General features: G+C 42.0%; 1 protein-coding gene across 1 annotated transcript in view; it reads left to right on the top strand.

The window, feature by feature from the left end:
* The window catches only part of LOC122811485 (kinesin-like protein KIF18A), a gene marked incomplete in the record, with an annotated part of 1,576,798 nt that overhangs the window by 830,231 nt on the left and 727,879 nt on the right, over positions 1 to 18,688 (top strand). Inside the window, 1 exon segment of the mRNA XM_044083351.1 lies at positions 8,980 to 9,275. Within this exon segment, the coding sequence (XP_043939286.1) occupies positions 8,980 to 9,275 (296 nt within the window).

Here is an 18,688-nt window from a genome sequence, read left to right as displayed (position 1 = left end):
ATACAGCAGGAACTTCTTATTGTAACATTTGTTAATGTCTGTTATGTACTTCACAGATAAAGATTCTAGTTGTCTACTGATGTACTATGTTCTTCGTCTGTAAATATGTTGTAAGTAATTGCTATGTTAAATTGTTAATCACTATGTAATCCAATGTAACTATTGTCTGTTTATTTTACTGTGGAGCTTTTCTCCCCGGGCCTCCGCTAAAAATGGACCTACGTCCAGTCGGTCAACAAATTTAAATAAATAAATACATTTTCTTTCCATGTCCTTTCGAAATTGGTTTATATAGTACTTAGGACTCTTGGGTTCTTTCCTTCATTCATCAGCGCTATTATATGGTTTGGAAATCCCTTCCCCATTTTTTGGGCATTCTACTCTTAAGAGGCCTGGGGAGCAGGTTTCGCCTGATTCATCAACCTCCCCAGGAACAGCTGCCCTTTTTTCCAGATGTTCTTCTGAGCCTTTTGTCTCAAGGGACAATCCAAGCAGCCTTGACTTCTCAAAAGGAGAAAGGATTTTATTCCAGAATGTTTCTGGTTCCCATGAAAGAAGGAGCCTGGAGACTCATTTTGGATCTGTCCCAGCTCAACACATTTCTGAAGGTTCCTGCCTTTTCGAATGTTATCCCTTTAAACCTTGTTTCCCCTTCTTCCTGAGGCTTTCCTAGTATCTCTTGATCTCAAGGATGCAATATTCCTATTCATCCTATATTCTAGAAGTTTTTACATTTTTCTGTTACTTCCTTGCATTTTCAGTTATCTGCTTTACCCTTTGGCCTCTGTACTGCCAAAAGGGTCTTCACCAAATGCCTTGCTCCTGTGATTGAGTTTTGCACTTTCTTTTTCTGGATGACCTGATCATTCAGGCTTCCTCTCCAGAGATTTTGCAGGACAAGGTGTCTCTTTGTACTAGTCCTACTTTTATACCCAAGGTGGTTAATGAGTTGTCCCTTAATCATTCTCTTCATTTGCCCACTTTTTTTCCATTCTCCACAGTCTGCTGGTAAGAAAGTTCTTCATACCTTGGATTTGCATGGACAAGTCTTGATATTATTTAGATAAAACTAAAGCCATTCATAAATCTGAGCAACTTTTTGTTTCCTTTCATGTGAAGTCTTTCGAGTTGGCTGTTTGTAGCAAACTATTTCTTTATGGATATTTAAAACCACTTCCTTTTGTTTCTCTTCTTGTGGGAAAAGCCTTTCTTCTTCTTCTGTTAAGGCTCGTTCTACCAGGGCTGTGGCCTCTTCTGGTGCTTTTTTAAGAATTAGATACCGACTCCATATTTGAGGCAGTTATATGGATGTCTGTGCACACTTTTGCCAAGTAGTACAAGTTGGATGTGGCTTCCAGAGCTAGGGCTGGATTTGCCAGGACTATCTTGCATGGCTTTCTCAAAAGCTGTGCTGGACCTTCCTCCTCCCACCTTTCCTCCTGAGCTTTTGTACTTTCCCTACTGTAAGCAATACAACAATGATATAGAAAGACATAGTACAGTTGTGTAAAATATTACCATAATAGTAGATGCCCTTCTGTTCGCTGTTGCCGTATTTACTCCCTTCCTCCTCCCCCTGTTTTTCTCCTCCTGGATGCACGTGTTCCTCTTTTTTTTCTCCTTGCACTGTTGTTCCCCCTGGGGTTTTTCAGTTCTGAGAATGTTACTTCTGTATGTCACCTTTATGCCCTAAGCAGTGCCTGGGGAGCATGTGTGTGATGTACAACGTCTCTGTTACAACAGTAGGCTTTGGTATAATGGCTGGGCATCAGGGTGCCCTGGGCAGGGGATCCCTACTGTCAGGGATATTGTAACAGTGAAGAGAAGGGCATTTACTGTTACGGTAATATTTTACACAACTGTACTTCCCTTCAAGTTCTGCTCTATTTCAGATCCCTCTGAGCCCTGTGCCCAGGTCCCCTTATCTAGTGAATCTGAGACCATAGTTATCTTTGATCATTGTCTGAAAAGGCTTTTGTCTCCTGGCTGTCAATCCTTCAAAAGGGAGAGTTCAAAGTTCATGAGCTCTAGGCCTCCCCTTGCTGCATCTGTTAGGTCCATAAGATCCTTTAGGAGCCTAGCGGACATTGACTAGGATAGGATGATGAGGGCCTTTGTGAAGGCTCAGATAGATATGGAATTCATTCCTTCTACTTCCATTCCAAGGGCTGATAGTGTTGGATTACCTAACCCCTTTACTTATGCTCCTTTTCTGGCCTCTCCCCAGGATCAGGTGTATTCAGAGCCATGGTTTCCTCCATTTGTGCCTCCTCTGGCACTGACTACTCTGGGATTCTTCCAAGTGTACTGCTTTGCTGGAGCAAAGGAGTTGAAGCTGGTCACTTTGGGTTGGCTTTGGCTCCAACTTGTTTTTCTTTCTGTCTTCCCTCCGGTGCTTCAGGCTGTGATGCCTCTGTGCTGGTCTCAGCCTTTGATTCTGCAGGATCATTGGTGCTGTGGTTGCACTGTTCGGACATTTTGGTACTAGATAAATCTCTGACTGTCTTTTGTGCCATTGTCATTTTTGTCAGCTTTCAAGGTGTTTGAAAAGTTGTCCTCCTGTCATTCTTATAGGTTCATAGGTGTGTACTAGGCTAATGGCCCTGGAGCCTTTACAAGCCTAGCCGACCTTAGTTTCCACTGCCTCTGTCAAGTAGAGCCACTGGAGTGATCCCCGGGGTGAATTTTCTATTTCCCATCCACTCATCAAGATGCCTCTTGAAGAGGGCCATTGAGGTGCTCTGTTTGACATGTATGGGGAAGTCTGTTTCATAGCATGGGCAGACTCTGGGTTATGAACCTGTCCCTCCAGCACATTTTGTTGATTATGGTAATAAGGTTGAGGTCTCTGGAGCGTGTGATGCGGAGGGATTGGGATTTCTTTAGCTGTTGCATTTCTAACAGAGCTGGGTCAGACATGGCTTTATAAGTCAAGCAGAGGTTGCCTTTAAGTAGGTGATATGATACAGAGAATTTTAGTTTGTCCATATAGGACAAGTGTTTAAGGCCTAGGATCCTATTTATGTGGTACTTTTGTGGCCTCTCCAGTTGTTACAGGATAATGACCTTTCTGAGACCTCTGCTTGCCCAGACTTCCTGATCATCCTGTGGCTATTCATTGTCAACATCCTACCCAAGGACAGACTAGCTACAATAGCCTGGATTCTTCTGTTCCACAATGGACTAGGGACACTTTGGACTCCTCAGATTCCTCCCCACATGTGGAATACAGAAAATGTTAATGTAAAAGGAGACACTTGGACTCTCCAAAAAAGTCCTTCAATGAGGTCATTGATCTTACTGAATGGGAAGGATCCCCAAATCTTCCCCTGAAGAGACCACTTTTGGTGAACTGATGGAATTAAGACAAAGGGGGGAATGGCCTACAGATACCCCTTCCCTGGATGAGGGGGGTGTTCTTTAAGGCTTTTGGAGCTGGTATATCTACTTCCGTGGTGGTCCCTCTAGTTAATCATTTCATCTTTGTGGTTTCTCAGAGGGCTTGGAAGAATTCCAGCATGGTGATCCAATTTTCACAAACCAGTTAAGGTGCTTGTTCACCTAAGTATTGCCTATATTGGAGTAAAGGGCCTCTTTTAGAGTCTGTTGTCACCGCAGCAGCCACAAAAAAAGGAACTATTGGGGGAGAGTTCTACGGACCATCTGCCTAACAGAGAAAATAGAGCAGTGGATAATTTTAGGAAGCAGGTCTATGCCTCAGGGACTTTTCCTTAATGGAGTTGAATTATATTTCGAACATAACTAAGTTCCAGACACACTATATAATGAGGTGTTAAATTCCCTCCAGAGTCCTCAAATTATGGGTACAAGGAAGGCGTTGGAGTCTCAACTGGCAACCATATTTACCACCCGACCTTAGTTTCCACTGCCTCTGTCAAGCAGAGCCACTGGAGTGATCCCCATGCAGCAGATGGAACACCTAGAGCAGCAGACACTGGCATTGACATCTCCATGCTTGGCAGAAACTGTGACTTTCTGGGCAATTTTGAGATGTCCTCCATCACTCCCCATGGTTGATCCAAATGTCAAGGATACACCATTTAAGAGAGAGCAAGAGGATAAGACTGTCTGCCATAGGAGTCCATTTCTCTAACCCATAACAGCCTTATTCTCAGAATCAACTGTGTGGGAAACTGTGGTTTAGAAAACCCAGCAGTCCATCTTTGATTCCTATTCAGATTAAGTCCCTCCAAGGCAGAAGGAGAAATTCTAATAGATAATACCCCAGGAGCAGAGAGGTCTGCAGAATCAAGGGTTTAGATGTCCTTTATCTGATAGACCCTCCCAGCATTCCTAAAATCTTGTCTGCCTGCTCCCCTCTGGAGGCAATCAGGAGACTCCTATTCTTTCACCTACAAAATCGGATGGCCATCACACAAGGTTCTTAGGTAAGGTGTATAATATCCGGGGGCTATGTCATTCCCTTCCCTTCCTGTCCATTCCCAAACCATGGCACAAATCTCTTCCAGATGTTCCACCCTTTCAAAGAAGAGAGAAGGCTTATGGAATTGGCAAGCTGTTACCACAAGAAAATCAGCTCCAGCATGAAACAAAGCCAATCCAATGAAACATACTGGAACTGGGTACTGGATGGAAATAATTTTAATAAAATCACACAAGTATTAAGCTCTTTCGTCTCCACAAAAGCAAGACTTCATCAGTATACATAGTTGCACTCAATGATCTTGTTTAAATATCTTGCCAACCTAATATTGGTTTTCATAATGTTCCCTAACCCCTGTGGGCAATGTAGGCAGTGCGCATACATCAACAAGGTGTCACATTTGACGTTAGGGAACGTTATGAAAAACAATATTAGGTTTAAACCTGGGAATTGTTCCACTAAACAGATGATATACCTTGCTATATATGGTAAGTGTGCAAGTTATGTGGGCAAGATGGAATGGGCAATAAGGAGTAGAATTTATGAACATGTATACAACATAAATAACAATAGGGCGCTGCTCTCCTTTTATAAACACTCCTTAGTGTGTGATGGGTTTGATAAATTTGTTTTCAGCATTTTGGATTTTGTTGCTATTGACCAGAAAGGGGGCAATTGGAAGAATGCTTTGATGAAGAAAGAGACGCAGTGGCAATTGAGACTGGCTGCTAACTTTCCCCAGGTCTGAATTAAGTTATTTCTAGATTTCCTGTATTGCAGGAGAAAGCTGACAAATGTTGGAGACCTAATTTTTTTTGTTTAATTTTAAAAAAAAATGTTCCTCAAGCATATTTCATATATATAGCTTATTTTGTGAATTTTAATGTGTATGAGATTTTTTTTATTTCATGTTTATTCACTTTTAAGGAATTTTTTGTCATTAATAGTAAGTGAAAAGTAGGCAGGTGGTTTGTATTGCTGACCAATTGCGTTGTTTGGCAAGATATTTAAACAAGGCAATTGAGTGCAGCTATGTATTTTGATGAGTCGCGCTTTTGTGGAGTCGAAAGCACTTAATACTTGTATGTTTTTTATTAAGCTGTTAGAGTCATCCAAGATGTCCCACCAGAGCACAAAGGATAAGGTCTAATCAAGATTTGTTTTTGACTCCAAAGAAAAACTAGGAACTCTGGCCCATTTTGGGTCTCAGTAATTTGAGCGCATATGTGGAAAAAGTCCAAATTTCAGTGATCGCCGTGTAGTCCAACCTACCACGCCTCATGGAAGGAGACTGGGTGTGTTCAGTAGATCTTTAGAATGCCTATTACATAAAAATTGTAAGGTAGTTCAGAAGATAACTCTGCTTCCAGATGGAAGCCAGTCATCATTTGTACTGAGCGTTCAAGTGCAGGGCAGTGGTTGTAGTGAATTTTTTTAACAGTAGGGGTTGCAGGTGTTTCCGTACTTCAATGACTAATTACTCACTGCAAGTACTAGAGAATCCTTAATCCTGGGAGAGGTTATTTACTTAGCTGTGTCATCCTTTTGCCATTTCCTTAAATTGCAAAAAGTCAAACTTAAACCATACTCAGAAGCTGGAATCCATAAGCTGCAGTAGAGAGACAGTGTCTCAAACTGCAGAGGTACCACAATCGAGGCTGACTTCATTTCGCATGAAGGTTCATGTTATTCTCATTGTACACGACCCATTAGCTTCTCTGATCTTTTGTCTGCTGGACCCCGTGGCTGCCTCTATAGCCCTAGTTAACCCATCCACTTCATCAACCAGACTGTCTGCTGGGTTTCACTGTCGCATATCCTGGTGAATAAGCTCCCCTCTGTTAAGTCAGCGATGCCTCTTTATCCTTCACCTCATTCAGCCATAGTATCCACAAGTGCCTCTCTACTGGGATGGTGATGGGGTCATTTTGAGGGGAAGGTGGTGCAAGGGACTTGGAAAACTACAGAGACCCATCTTTACATCAGTGTACTGGAGATGAGGGCAGTCTTCTCCTAGTGTTTCAGGCACTTCAGGACTTCCTTCCCCAGGGTACGTATTCAGTCCGGAGAGGCAACACATTGGTAAAAAAACACCAACCTACTCTAAAATTCAAATACGACAAGGCCAGTGATAAACGAACTACACCAAAATAATAAAATTTATTGTCAGCAAAAACACAAGACACTGTTCATCACTCTAGTGCCTCGGCTAAAAAGCCTTCTCAGAGTTAACAAACACAGAAAAGCACACCATTAAAAAAGCTCACCAATTAATTCTAGTACAATAATTATCCAATGGAAACATTTTCATTACAAAAGGGCTTTCCAAGCCTTGGGTATCATACTTGAAAACGGTTTCTTTAAATAATTTATTCTTCAGTGCAAAAGTATCCTCTGTACAGACTGTTTCCAATATCCATGCTTTTAAATCTGTACCCCCTCCCCGTGCACCATATTATAATAGGGTTTTTACAGTTTTTATTCTTAATGTCTCTAATATGCTCCTGCAGTCTCACCTTAAAAGATCTTTTTGTTTCCCCTATGTAAAAAAGTCTGCAGGAGCAAGTCAGGGCATATACTATTCCTTTTGTACTGCAAGTATAATGTGCTGTAGGACTATATTTTACCCCAGTAATCTTCTCAAAACACGTAACTACATGCTTGCATATTGAGCACTTTCCACACACAACTGTTCCCAAAGTCCTTGTCACTCTAGTGAGGCTTTTCTTAGGTGCAAAAAGCTATGCACCACCATGTCTTTAATACTTCTGCCTTTTTTAAAAGATATCAAAGGGAATCTATATAAATTCCTAACACAACTTTTACCCTTAAAGAGAAATGCCCAATAATATTTAATATTAACTATTTCTTGACTAAGCACATTGAAGACAGTAACAAAATAAACTTTCTTCCTATTCCCACATTCAAACCTATCTAAACTACTACTAGAACCAACATTTTCTTTGCTAACAGTCCCATGTCTACCCTTATCCACGTGAAACAACTTTTTCAGAGACTGCATAATCAACTCCTCACCATACCCTCTCTGTTTAAAGATGGTACAATTTCCTCTTCCATCACTTTCACCTCACTGCATAACCTACTTACCCTTAACTTACCATAGGGTAAAACAATTCAGTACATGAGGAGGATGGCAAATCCTACTATCCAAAAAATGAGCCCCATCCTGAACTTTTCTATGTATTCTAGTACTTACTGTTTTATCACCAACACCCAACAAAAGTTATAGAAAAGTCCACTACCTTACCTCTCTGAAGGCCATCAAATTGCAAACCAGAGAAATTCCCTTGTAAATCCTTTACAAATGTCTCCACTAAATTTTCATATCCTCTGCATGAAAAATCAAATCATCAATAAATCTACAATATAAAACTACAAACTCCTTAAAAAAAATAACTTGTATAAAAAATATCCTGCAACACATTGGTAGTCTGGTATGTCAACAAACAGCTATGTCAGGAGGCCTTGTGGGTTTGACAAAAGACACAGTTCAGCAGAAGGGACCCCACATAACCCTTGAATGTACACAGACTGCTGAGAAATCTGAAAGTCTTATCAGTTATTTATCTCTTATTCGAAAGGGAAAGAGGGTATATTTGTTAATAAGCAAACCCATAAAAAATGGCTGACTCACTACATTTCCTTTTGTTATTTAAACTATGGCAAGCCTTTTCCAGACTAGAGCCAGTGCTGCCACCACAACCTTCCATATGGGGGGAGTTAATACTCAAGTTATCCTTAAAGCAGCTACTTTGTCATCCGTGCAGACCTCTCCCAATCTCACCAACCTAGAGACAGCCTCTAGGGCTAGGGCAGGGTTAGGTTTGCTCCTGCTATCTTGCATGGCCTCTTATACAAGTAACCCTTGTCCTCCTCCATGAGACATTGTGCTTTAGAAACAATCCTCAAACAGATGGACTGCAGCAGTGAATGCTGTAATGAGCATAGTACAGCTGTGTTAAAAACTATAAATGTGGATATTCATGTAGATTCAGTGTTGTAGTCCATGATCCCTCCCTCTATCCCCCTTTCTGACTTTTTTTTTTTTTTTTTTAATATTCCCATAAGTTTGAGTTTGCTCCCATTAGATACCCTCCCTCTCACTTCCCTGCCAGATGTCTTAACTCTCCTTTGTCTGTCTGCTATCTGGTGAGAGGGATTGGAGTCCTCTGAGGTGGACTTTTAGCAGCTTGGACTGTACCATCTAGTTCATTAGGGCTCTGGTGCTAAGGTCTTTTCCTCAGTTATTGTGGAAGTAAGCTCTAAGGATTGCACCCTTTATACCACTGATGTTATTAAGCCATGATAGGGAGGGTGAGGAACTCAGTCCACGGACTTCCTTACATATAGGATATCGTAAATGCTAGAAATGCAACAGTGAATTTATTCAAACTCTACATGTATGTTAAGTACCAACTGTACTATAGATGAACAACCTTTGTTTTGCATTTACTGTCATATCTGATAATTGGCATGGTTATTAGAGAAGTGCAAAGTTAAAAACTAAAAATATTTACTTCCATAAGTGTAAACGTCATTTATTTATTAAACAGGTCAGCCGGCTGAGAGAGAAGCTGAAGAAATATGAAGAAAATGAGTGCATTATAACATTGACGCCTAAGGCTGAAAAGCCATCTGGAGACGCAACAGTTCCACCTGAGTTACAAGCTGATGTGCAAGAGAACTTGACTGCAGTTACTAATGAAGTTCAAACACAGCTATTCAAAGAGACTTCCAGTCCATACCCAGCACATTTACCAAACAAAAGTGTTCACAAATGTAATGACACTTGCACTGAGCCAAGTTCCAGCAAATCTTTCGGTATGCAGACAGAAGTGAATTTTCAGAGGTAATATTTCTTCAGTTTCTGCTTGCAGTGGTGAATGTCATATTGTTTTTAACCACGAGGACTGGGTGTGTAGCAGATGGGACTTTGTAGATCATGGTTAAAAGCAAGGAGGCCCACCCCCCGAAAGTTTGGTAGCTGGTGGTGTGCATCCAAGCAGCTTGCCTATCCCATTATTGTACAACACTGCTTGCACATCAAGTACGTCCTTTGACAGTGCCCTGTATATTTGCATTGTTTTGTATTATCTATTTGCAGTTGCAAATGCCTCGGTGGTGCATCTGCTGTTACCATCAGCTAAGAAAGCCATTTGTGTCTGCCATTTTCACATACAGAACATCTTGATTTCCCTGTAAAACTGCTGTTAACATCTTACAACTCTTCACATCTGAAGATGTTTTTGAGGAAATTCCAGGTTGGAGATAGTTGAGATTAAATGTTAATTCCCCTGATTATGGTTTTCTTTGCTAGGAGTCAATGTTTAGTCTCCCTTACTGAAAAATCAGCTCCCACCTTATGTCAGTCTCGGTCTTTAACAACCTCCATCGACTTGTACTTTTTTGTATCCTCTACCATTTCTGCTGATTATTGGGCTTCACTTTGCGGGATTTCTGAAATGACCTCAGCCAGTAGTATAATTTTTGTATTTACAGCCTTGGAATTTTTGTGTATCCCTCAAAGTGTCTGTTACACCTGAATTAATGTGCATGCCCACTAGTGTGTCAAGATCAGACTTTGTAGAGGTCTGGTTTTAAGAACAGATAAAATTGATGGCAAAGACATTAGGACTTCCTAGCACAGAAAACATTCCCAGAAAGCTCCCATCATGTACTGCTCAAGAGGAGCTCTTCACTTCTTAACTGCCACACAAATTTGGTCATACACTGCACATATTTAGGCTGTTTCAAGGGAAAAGCTTTTCTATGAGCTAAAATTTTACTCAGGGTTTCTTTATTCAACAGCATTTTTATATTTACCTCAGCCATTAGTATAATTTTTGTATTTACAGCCTTGGGATTTTTGTGTATGCCTCAAAGTGTCTGTTACACCTGAATTAATGTGCATGCCCACTAGTGTGTCAAGATCAAACTTTGTAGAGTTCTGGTTTTAAGAACAGATACAACTGATGGCAAAGACAATAGAACTTCTTAGCACAGAAAACATTCCCGGAAAGCTCCCATCATGTACTGCTCAAGAGGAGCTCTTCACTTCTTAACTGCCACACAAATTTGGTCATACAGTACGCATATTTAGGCTGTTTGAAGGGAAAAGCTGTTCTATGAGCTAAAATTTCACTCAGGGTTTGTGACTGTCTCAAAGAAGTCAACTAGGTTTAGTAGGCATGATCTGCCCTTAACAAAGCCGAACTGGGTTGGGACAAGTGTTTGGAGGTTCCCAGTGTCTTTGTTAATGAGTTCAATGATGATGCGTGCCATAGCCTTGCAGACCAGGCTAGTCAGGCTTATGGGGCGATAGTTACCTGGGTCAGTTGTGGCTCCTCCTTTGTGGAGAGGAATAATCATTGCTGTGCGCCATTCTATGGGCATGTAGCCTGTGGAGAGGCTGAGGGTGAACAGCGTGTTTAGATGGGGGGGTTAGTTTGTTCTGTAGTTCGTGCAAGACGCAGCCTGGGACACTATCTGGTCCAATTTTTGGCTTTTGAAAGGGCTGTTTTCACTTGTGCGTCTGTGATTTTTGGGACACTACACTTTTCCGGTATTGTTGTGGGCCCTTTTGGAGGTGAGGTTTGCACTGAATCTATCTGCCAGGATGCTGGCAATATCAGTAGGTTCAGTATATTTTGTGCTATTTTGCACTAGTTCAGTGCATATCTGCGAGTTGCCACTTAAATTTTTGACATAGCTAAAGAAGGCTTTGTGGTTATCTTTTGAATCCTTGGCTGTTTTTCTTTCGAAGTTAGCCTTGGATGATTTCATGAGGGACCTTAGTTTCTTACTGATACTGGTCAGGGATGTCTTTCCTTCTTGGGATTTGATTTTTTTTTTTTTTAACTAGTTTACTCCTTCTATTGTATAGCCTATTTATTGCAGGGGTCCACCAAACTAGTTTCCTTCTCTTAGAGGAGTGAGTCTTGGTTCTGCTAGGGATGGCACGATCCATGCATCTTTGTAGGTGCTCATAGAGTGCATTTGTAAAGGTTTCTGCATCTTGGGCAGCATTATCCTTTAGCGTGTGGGCTGTGAAACATACCACCTCTGTCTTAAGTTAGGTGAAGTTTGCCTTAGAAAAGTTTTTTACTGTGGTTTCTTTAGTTGGGGGTGGTGGTGGGGTGTGGACATCCAGAGTGATTAGTTTATGGTCTGATCTAACCAGTGACTGGTTGACCTGTCACCCATGTTGGTGATGACCAGGTCCAATATGTTTTCACCTCTGTTAGGGGAGTTTACCAGCAGATCCAGGGCGTTTGAGTTGATGAATTCCAGGAAGCGCTGGGCCTGGGAATTTGTACTAGAGTCGTTTTCCCAGTGAATGGTAGGGTAATTAAAATCGCCCAATATCAGGGTGTTAAGTAGGACCTTCATGTTTTCCAGTGGCTCCAGAAAGGTGGAGTGGTGGTCCTGGGTCATGGAGGGTGATCTGTAGCAGGCCACAATTTGCATTGCAGATTTGCTCGATGTTAGTTGCACATGGATGATCTCAGAGGTATCATGCTGCGCCACTAACCTGGAGGTGTAGGTATCCTTGATGAATATGGATACACCCCCCTCCTTTTGTATTTCAGTCTGTGTTCTGTGGCCGAAATGTGTGGTATGAGTTGTAGCCCGGTAGTGCTGGGGTACTCTCTGGAGCCTTGAACCAGGTTTTGGTTACTGCACAGATGTCGACGTTCTCCATACTGAGGAGTGCTTCGAGCATATGCATTTTGAGATTTAAACTCTTGGCATTGAGTAGCATAACCCTCAGTTTCTTGTTAATTGTGCTGTTTACGGAGGTGGATTTGACTTTTGAGCCTTGCCTAAAAAAGGCACTATTGGGGCAGCAAGAGCCTTGGCCAGTATTAGAAAGCCTAGGGGTGACAGGTGCAAGCCGTCTCTTGCGAAGCAGTGCGGCTTGTCGAGCATGTCGTCCCAGGCTGACAGACACTGGATCCCCTTTGAATGACACCAGAAGCTTAGCCAATTGTTGAAATTGATCATTTATTCTTTATACTGAGGTATCATTCTTGGTGAGGGCAGGATGCTACTCAGGGTTAGGGTCATACCAGCCTGGGCTACATGATCGGAGAGCTCTTCCATGTCTCTTTTCATGTAGTCCAGGGAGGTACGTCTCAGGTCATTCACACCAACATGAGCAATGACAGAGTCATATTTGTACTTGTTCTGGAGTGACCTGAGTGCTTGTGTTATGTGGCGGATTCTGGCTCCCGACAGGCAGCTAACAGTAACCTTCTGCTTGTCCAGCCTAGTGAGTGGGACTTCAGTGTGCCTGACTATAGAGTCACCTATTACTAGTGTGTTAGGTATGTTATTTTGCCTTAAGGGCTGTGATTGTGCGGCACACTGATTTTGTGTGTTGTCTGGTTTGTGACAGGAAGTGCAGGTTGTTTGGGTGTCTGCTTTGGAGGTCTCTGATGTTTTTACAGGTTTTTATTTAGAGTCTCCAAGTATGATTTTGTGTATTTTTTGCCAGTGCTGTTTTAGTAGGTCTGTGTGCAGCTGGAGTTGTGGTGCAAGTGTTAACCTTCTCCTCTTGACTATCTGTTTCAGTCTTTGGTATAGACAGCTTAGCTTCCAGTTTGGCTGTATAATTGCATCTCTCGCATATGTTAGTGTTTTGTGGTAGGAGGAGAGGGTTGTGTGTGTACATGAGGCAGTTGTAACATTGCCTCAGGATACCCAGATTCACCAGCTGGACTGGCGAGTGCACCTGAAGTTGCCCTTTGGTCATGCCTGAATAGTAGGGTGAGCTGCTTAGTCGCTTGGTGAGGGGTGAATAAAGAGCCTTGCCCTGCTGGGCAATCAGTGTCAGGGTATATTAGTGCTTGCTATTAGGTATGAGCAAGTGCTGGGTTGTAAGATGTTTTTGAGTGCTTAGGTTGAGAGTTAGACTAGTTTCAAGGAAAAAACTGAAGAGGAGACTTAGTGGAGCCGAGAATAATTTAACCGTAGCTAACCGGCACTGCCCGCTGCACAAAACCATGCAAACGCATTTTTTTATAGTAGGGAAACGAAAGAGAGAGAAATTAGCCCAAAATGGCCAATAAACTACTAACTTCTGGGCTGGAACCACTTCTCCAGGGACAGATAGGTTGCTCAAAGCTCCCCTCTCTCACAGGTGAACAGAGAAACTTCCTTCTATCCAAGTAAGGTATGGGCATCTCAGAAGCTAGTATCACAGGCCTGAATTCAGCACTAGCCTGAAAACTGGACTATACTAGCTTAGAAAGGTGGGAAACCAGGAATTTTTTTTTGAAAAGATAAGGCAAAAACAGTAAAAAAAATACACTTAAAACAGCTTTAAACGACTACAAATGATCAGAAAAGGCTATCGCACTTTAGTGTGTAGCCTACAACAGTTAAACAAATTATTTAAACAAAAAAACAACTTTTTAAAAGTGCAGGCAGTCAAATAAGTACAATATGTGAAAAAAATAATCTTTTAAATTGCAATAAATGCTGGAAAAAATCTGCGTTTAGGCGGAAAAACAGTTAAGTACAGCAAGAATGTACAGAAAACTGAAACTTAATCACTCCAAAGTCTCTCTTCTAAGCTAGAAGGCTTGTATCATTTTAAGGCTTTCTAGTGCTACCCAGTAGGTTAGTTATAGGAAAGATGGGAAACAAGCGCAGATGTGGTCTTTTAAATCAGAAAGTTGAAAGAGACGGACAAACTGTCCAAATGGTCAATAAACTACAATTTCTGGGCCAAGAACCTCTCCTCTCATGGTAGACAGGCCACCTAGTGCTTACCACTCCCACTGATAAGCTAGAAGGCTTTCCTCCAACACAGAAAGGCTTGCGGGGCTCAGAAGCTTAACAACAGTACTGGATACAGCAACTCTGTATCTGGACTAGGCTAGTTACAGGAAAGATGGGAAACAAGTGCAAGTGTGGCTTTTAAACCAGAACGTTTAAAGAGATGGAAAAAAAACTGCCCAAACGGCCAATAGCTACAATTTCTGGGCCAGGAACTACTCCTCTTGTGGTAGATAGGCTATCTAATGCTTACCACTCCCACTGATAAGCTAGAAGGCTTCCCTCCAACACAGAAATGCTTGGGAGACTCAGATGCTTACAAAGAGTCCTGGATACAGCAAATCTGTACCTGGACTAGACTAGTTACAGGAAAGGCGGGGAACAAGTACAAACGTAGGCTTTTAAGCCAGCAAGTTGAATGAGATGGAAAACTGCCCAAACGGCCAAATAAACTACAATTTCTGGACCAAAACTCACTCTTCCCGTGGAGGATAGGCTACCTAGTGCTTACCACTCCCACTGATAAGCTAGAAGGCTTCCCTCCATCACAGAAAGGCTTGGGGGGCTCAGAAGCTTACTAACAATCCTGGATACAGCAACTCTGTAACAGGACTAGGCTAGTTATAGGAAAGGTGGGAAACAGGCACAAGTATGGCTTTCAAACCAGAAAGTTGAAAGAGATGGGGAAAAAACTGCTCAAACCACCAATAGCTACAATTTCTGGGCCGGGGACCACTCCTCGTGTGGTAGATGCTTACCACTCCCACTGATAAGCTAGAAGGCTTCCCTCCAACACAGAAAGGCTTGGGGGGCTCAGAAGCTTGCAAAGAGTCCTGGATACAGCAAATCTGTACCTGAACTAGACTAGTAACAAGAAAGGCAGGCAACAAGCACAAACACAGGCTTTTAAATCAGAATATTGAAAGAGATGGAAAAGCTTCCCAAACGGCCAATAAACTTTAAGTTCTGGGCCAGAAACCACTCCTCCTGTGGGTAGATAGGTTACCTAGAGCTTACCACTCCCACTGATAAGCTAGAAGGCTTCTCTCCAGCACAGAAGGGCTTTGGGGGCTCAGAAGCTTACCAGCAGTCCTGGATACAGCAAACCTGTACCTGGACTACACTAGTTATAGGAAAGGCGGGGACCAAACGCAAAACGGGCTTTTAACCAGAAAGTAGAAAGAGATGGAAAAACTGCCCAAACGGCCATTGAATTACAATTTCAGGGCCCAAACCCACTCTTCCCGTGGCAGATAGGCTACCCTAGTGCTTACCACTCCCACTGATAAGCTAGAAGGCTTCCCTCCAACACAGAAAGGCTTTGGGGGGGCTCAAAAGCTTACCAACAGTCCTGGATACAGCAAGTCTTTATCTGGACTTGACTAGTTACAGGAAAGGCAGGAAACAAGCTTAGATTTTTTTTTTTTTTGTTACGGAAAAGCAGCTAAAACAGCAGTAAACACAATTCAAATTGTAGTGCAGGCCAGCACACCTGAGTGTGTAGCAACACTACAGCAAATACAGTTCAAATAAATGCAATTAAATTAACAAATGACTAAAAAACAAGTGCAGACGGCACTAAATTAGAAGGCTACTAACAAGCAGTAATAAGTGCAGAGTAAGAGCGACTTAACAGATAACAGCACACAGAAGAGCAGCTAAGACTGTTGTAGTAAGAGCAGCTGAATAAAAAAAATAAATATATATATATATATATATGTTTTTTGTTTTGTTTTGTTTTTTTTTTTTTGAGGGAGGGAACAGAGCAGGATTAAGAGGCTGCAGGGGTTGTCCTTCCCAAATGCTCTGTTTGTACACAGTAGGAGTGCCTGAAATCAGAATATGATCTTGCTGCACTCAGTTGAGTCAGAAAATGAGATGGGCCCAGGAGTATCCAAATACAAATCTACAAGAGGGGCGGGCAATTTCAAAGCCACCGACATTAACACCAAAACATGAACAGAGACGGTGGGTGGGGAACTAACTGTAGAGAGACGGTCACAACTTTAGTTGAGTTAATATTCAGTGAAAAACACAAATAAATTAAATACAGTACTATATGCAAAAGAGCAGATAAGTGTACCTAAATTCACTTATACGTCCCGCTGATTTCAGGTAGATGTTAGTGTAGATTTTATGACCTGACTGCTGCTGCTACTCTACAAAGCACATCAGTAATGTAAGGCTTTTAAAACATTAGTAAACAGTTTTTTTTTTGTTTCTTTCTTTCATTTCATATTTTATTATGTGGTGATTGTGAATCCTAGCCATCTACAACAATTGTATGACATGGCTTCTACCTATAGAAAGCATCTTAGTCAGGCAAACAATAGTAGAAACCATGTTTCTCTTTCTTTCTTATTTTACTGTATTCTGATTTTTGAATACAAGCCTGGTGTAGTGACTTTCTGACCTGCTAGTAATTCCATAGAAAGCAAGTGTGTGACAGAAGGTTGGAGCAGTATTAGAAGCACTCTTCTGTTCCTTTTTCAGCTTCTAATGTGATATGTGCTGATTTCAGAATACTATTAGACAAATGCACTATTTTTATGAGCAGGCAGCTTGTATATCTGTAGAAGCATGAGTGATGCGAAGTTTAAAAATTAGTATACGTTGATGTCCCTCTTCCCTGTCACAGCTTTCTTTATTTTAAATATGAGCCAGAAGTGGGGGCATAGTTCCCCAGTCCAATGCAAGTCTGAGAGGAACACAAACCCAAAGATTAGTTTATTGTAGGAGCTGAAACAAGACTGGAACTGTGGATTTACAGGATATTTAAAAGTAAAATTACACTGTGGGTGGGAATTAAAGTGACATGTTGAAGTGGGCATGATTTCTGTCAGCTTAACTCAGACCCTAATTTTAAACACTGGGATTGTCCCTTTAAACTTATTTGTTGTTTAAAAAAATATATTTATTTTCTAGTTTGTGGCTTTCTTATTTACACCATGTTTTTCTCCTTGACAATTTCGAAGAAACCAACTGGCTTCAAAAAGTGCATTTCTTGTGGCCATAAGATCCCAAACTCAGATGTCCAAAAGAAGTGCTTGTATTTCCTAGGACCTGAGCATCCTGACACGGCTTGTCCCATTTGCTGCACCTTTAATCCCAGGGTTATCAGACAGGCACAGTAAACTGATTTTAAAATGGTTGCTTCTTCTGGGGCTCAAACCCCTTCAAAAACACCCAAATCACGGTCCTGAGAAATATACTTCCGTGATCCACCCGAGATTGATGGTGCTTGGGACACTACCCATCAGTAAAGAATGAAGGGAAAGATTGAACAACTTCACATGAAGAAGTTATGTACTTACCATAACGTTCCATGTGAGTTGTTCATCTCGCCTTCATTCTTACGTCCCTCCTTCCTACCCCCTCCTGGGCTGATAGATGACCAAGATGCTGGATCCATCCTGGTTACTCAAACCTTCTCTTCCTTTTCTCTAGGAGTGTAACAATGACATATGGTATTAGTATACGCAGCAAACAAGATTTGAGGTAATTCACAGGTGCATCATGGGATAGGGACTTGGCCTCGAGCTATTTGAAGACTTCGAGCTTTGCAATTGGCTATATTGGAGCCAAGGGATCGGCTACGAACTCTTAAGTAAGGAATGAAGGTGAGATTAACAACTCAGTGGAACGTTATGGTAAGTGCATAACTTCTTTTTCAGGTCACTGCCTTTTGGTCTCACCATAGCCCCCAGGGTGTTCACCAAGTGCATGGCAGTGGTAGCAGCCCATCTCAGACTGCTAAGATTGTGAGCGTTTTCATGTTTAGATGACTGGCTCCTTACCGCTCCCACTAGGCGTCAACTTCTAAAAGCATGAGATCACACTCTTCACTTTTGCTGCAGCTTAGGAATCACTATAAACTATGAAAATTCCATCTAGAGCCATCACAACACCTGGAATTCATTGGAGCTATGCTCGACACAGTCACTGACCTTGCATCGCTTCCCCTACCGTACCTTTGTCCTTCCTCAACTCCAAGCCATAGTGACTACAGATACATCCCGGATAGGGTGGGGGGCATTATCTGGGAAAGACAGTCCAGGGCACTTGGTCCCAGCTGAAGGGCCAACTTGCATATCAAAGTCCTAGAGATGAGAGTGGTGCTTCTAGCATTGCAGGCATTTCAGAACCTCCCCCGGGGAGCGATTGCAGTCAAACAGGAAATATGTCGGTAGTCTGGTACATCAACAAACAAAGGGGAACCAGGTCCTACCCCCTTTGCCGAAAAGTGCTCAGAGTTTGGGAATGGGTGATTTCCTTCAACCACTTACTGATAATAATGCACATTCCAGGGAGCTCCAACATGATCGCGGACAAATTGAGAAGAACCATCCTCATGCCTCACGAGTGATCTTTCAATCCAGTGGTGATGGACAAGATATTCTGTCACTGGGGCCAAACTTGATGTGACCTGCTTGCATCCCCTCTGAATAACAAGTGCAGCAGTTAATTTACCCTAATCCC

The sequence above is a fragment of the Protopterus annectens genome, chromosome 9.part0 (genome assembly GCF_019279795.1).
Source record: "Protopterus annectens isolate FY-2018-M chromosome 9.part0, PAN1.0, whole genome shotgun sequence".
In the NCBI taxonomy this organism is placed as follows: Eukaryota; Metazoa; Chordata; order Ceratodontiformes; family Protopteridae; genus Protopterus; species Protopterus annectens.
This window is presented reverse-complemented; position numbering and strand designations above follow the sequence as displayed.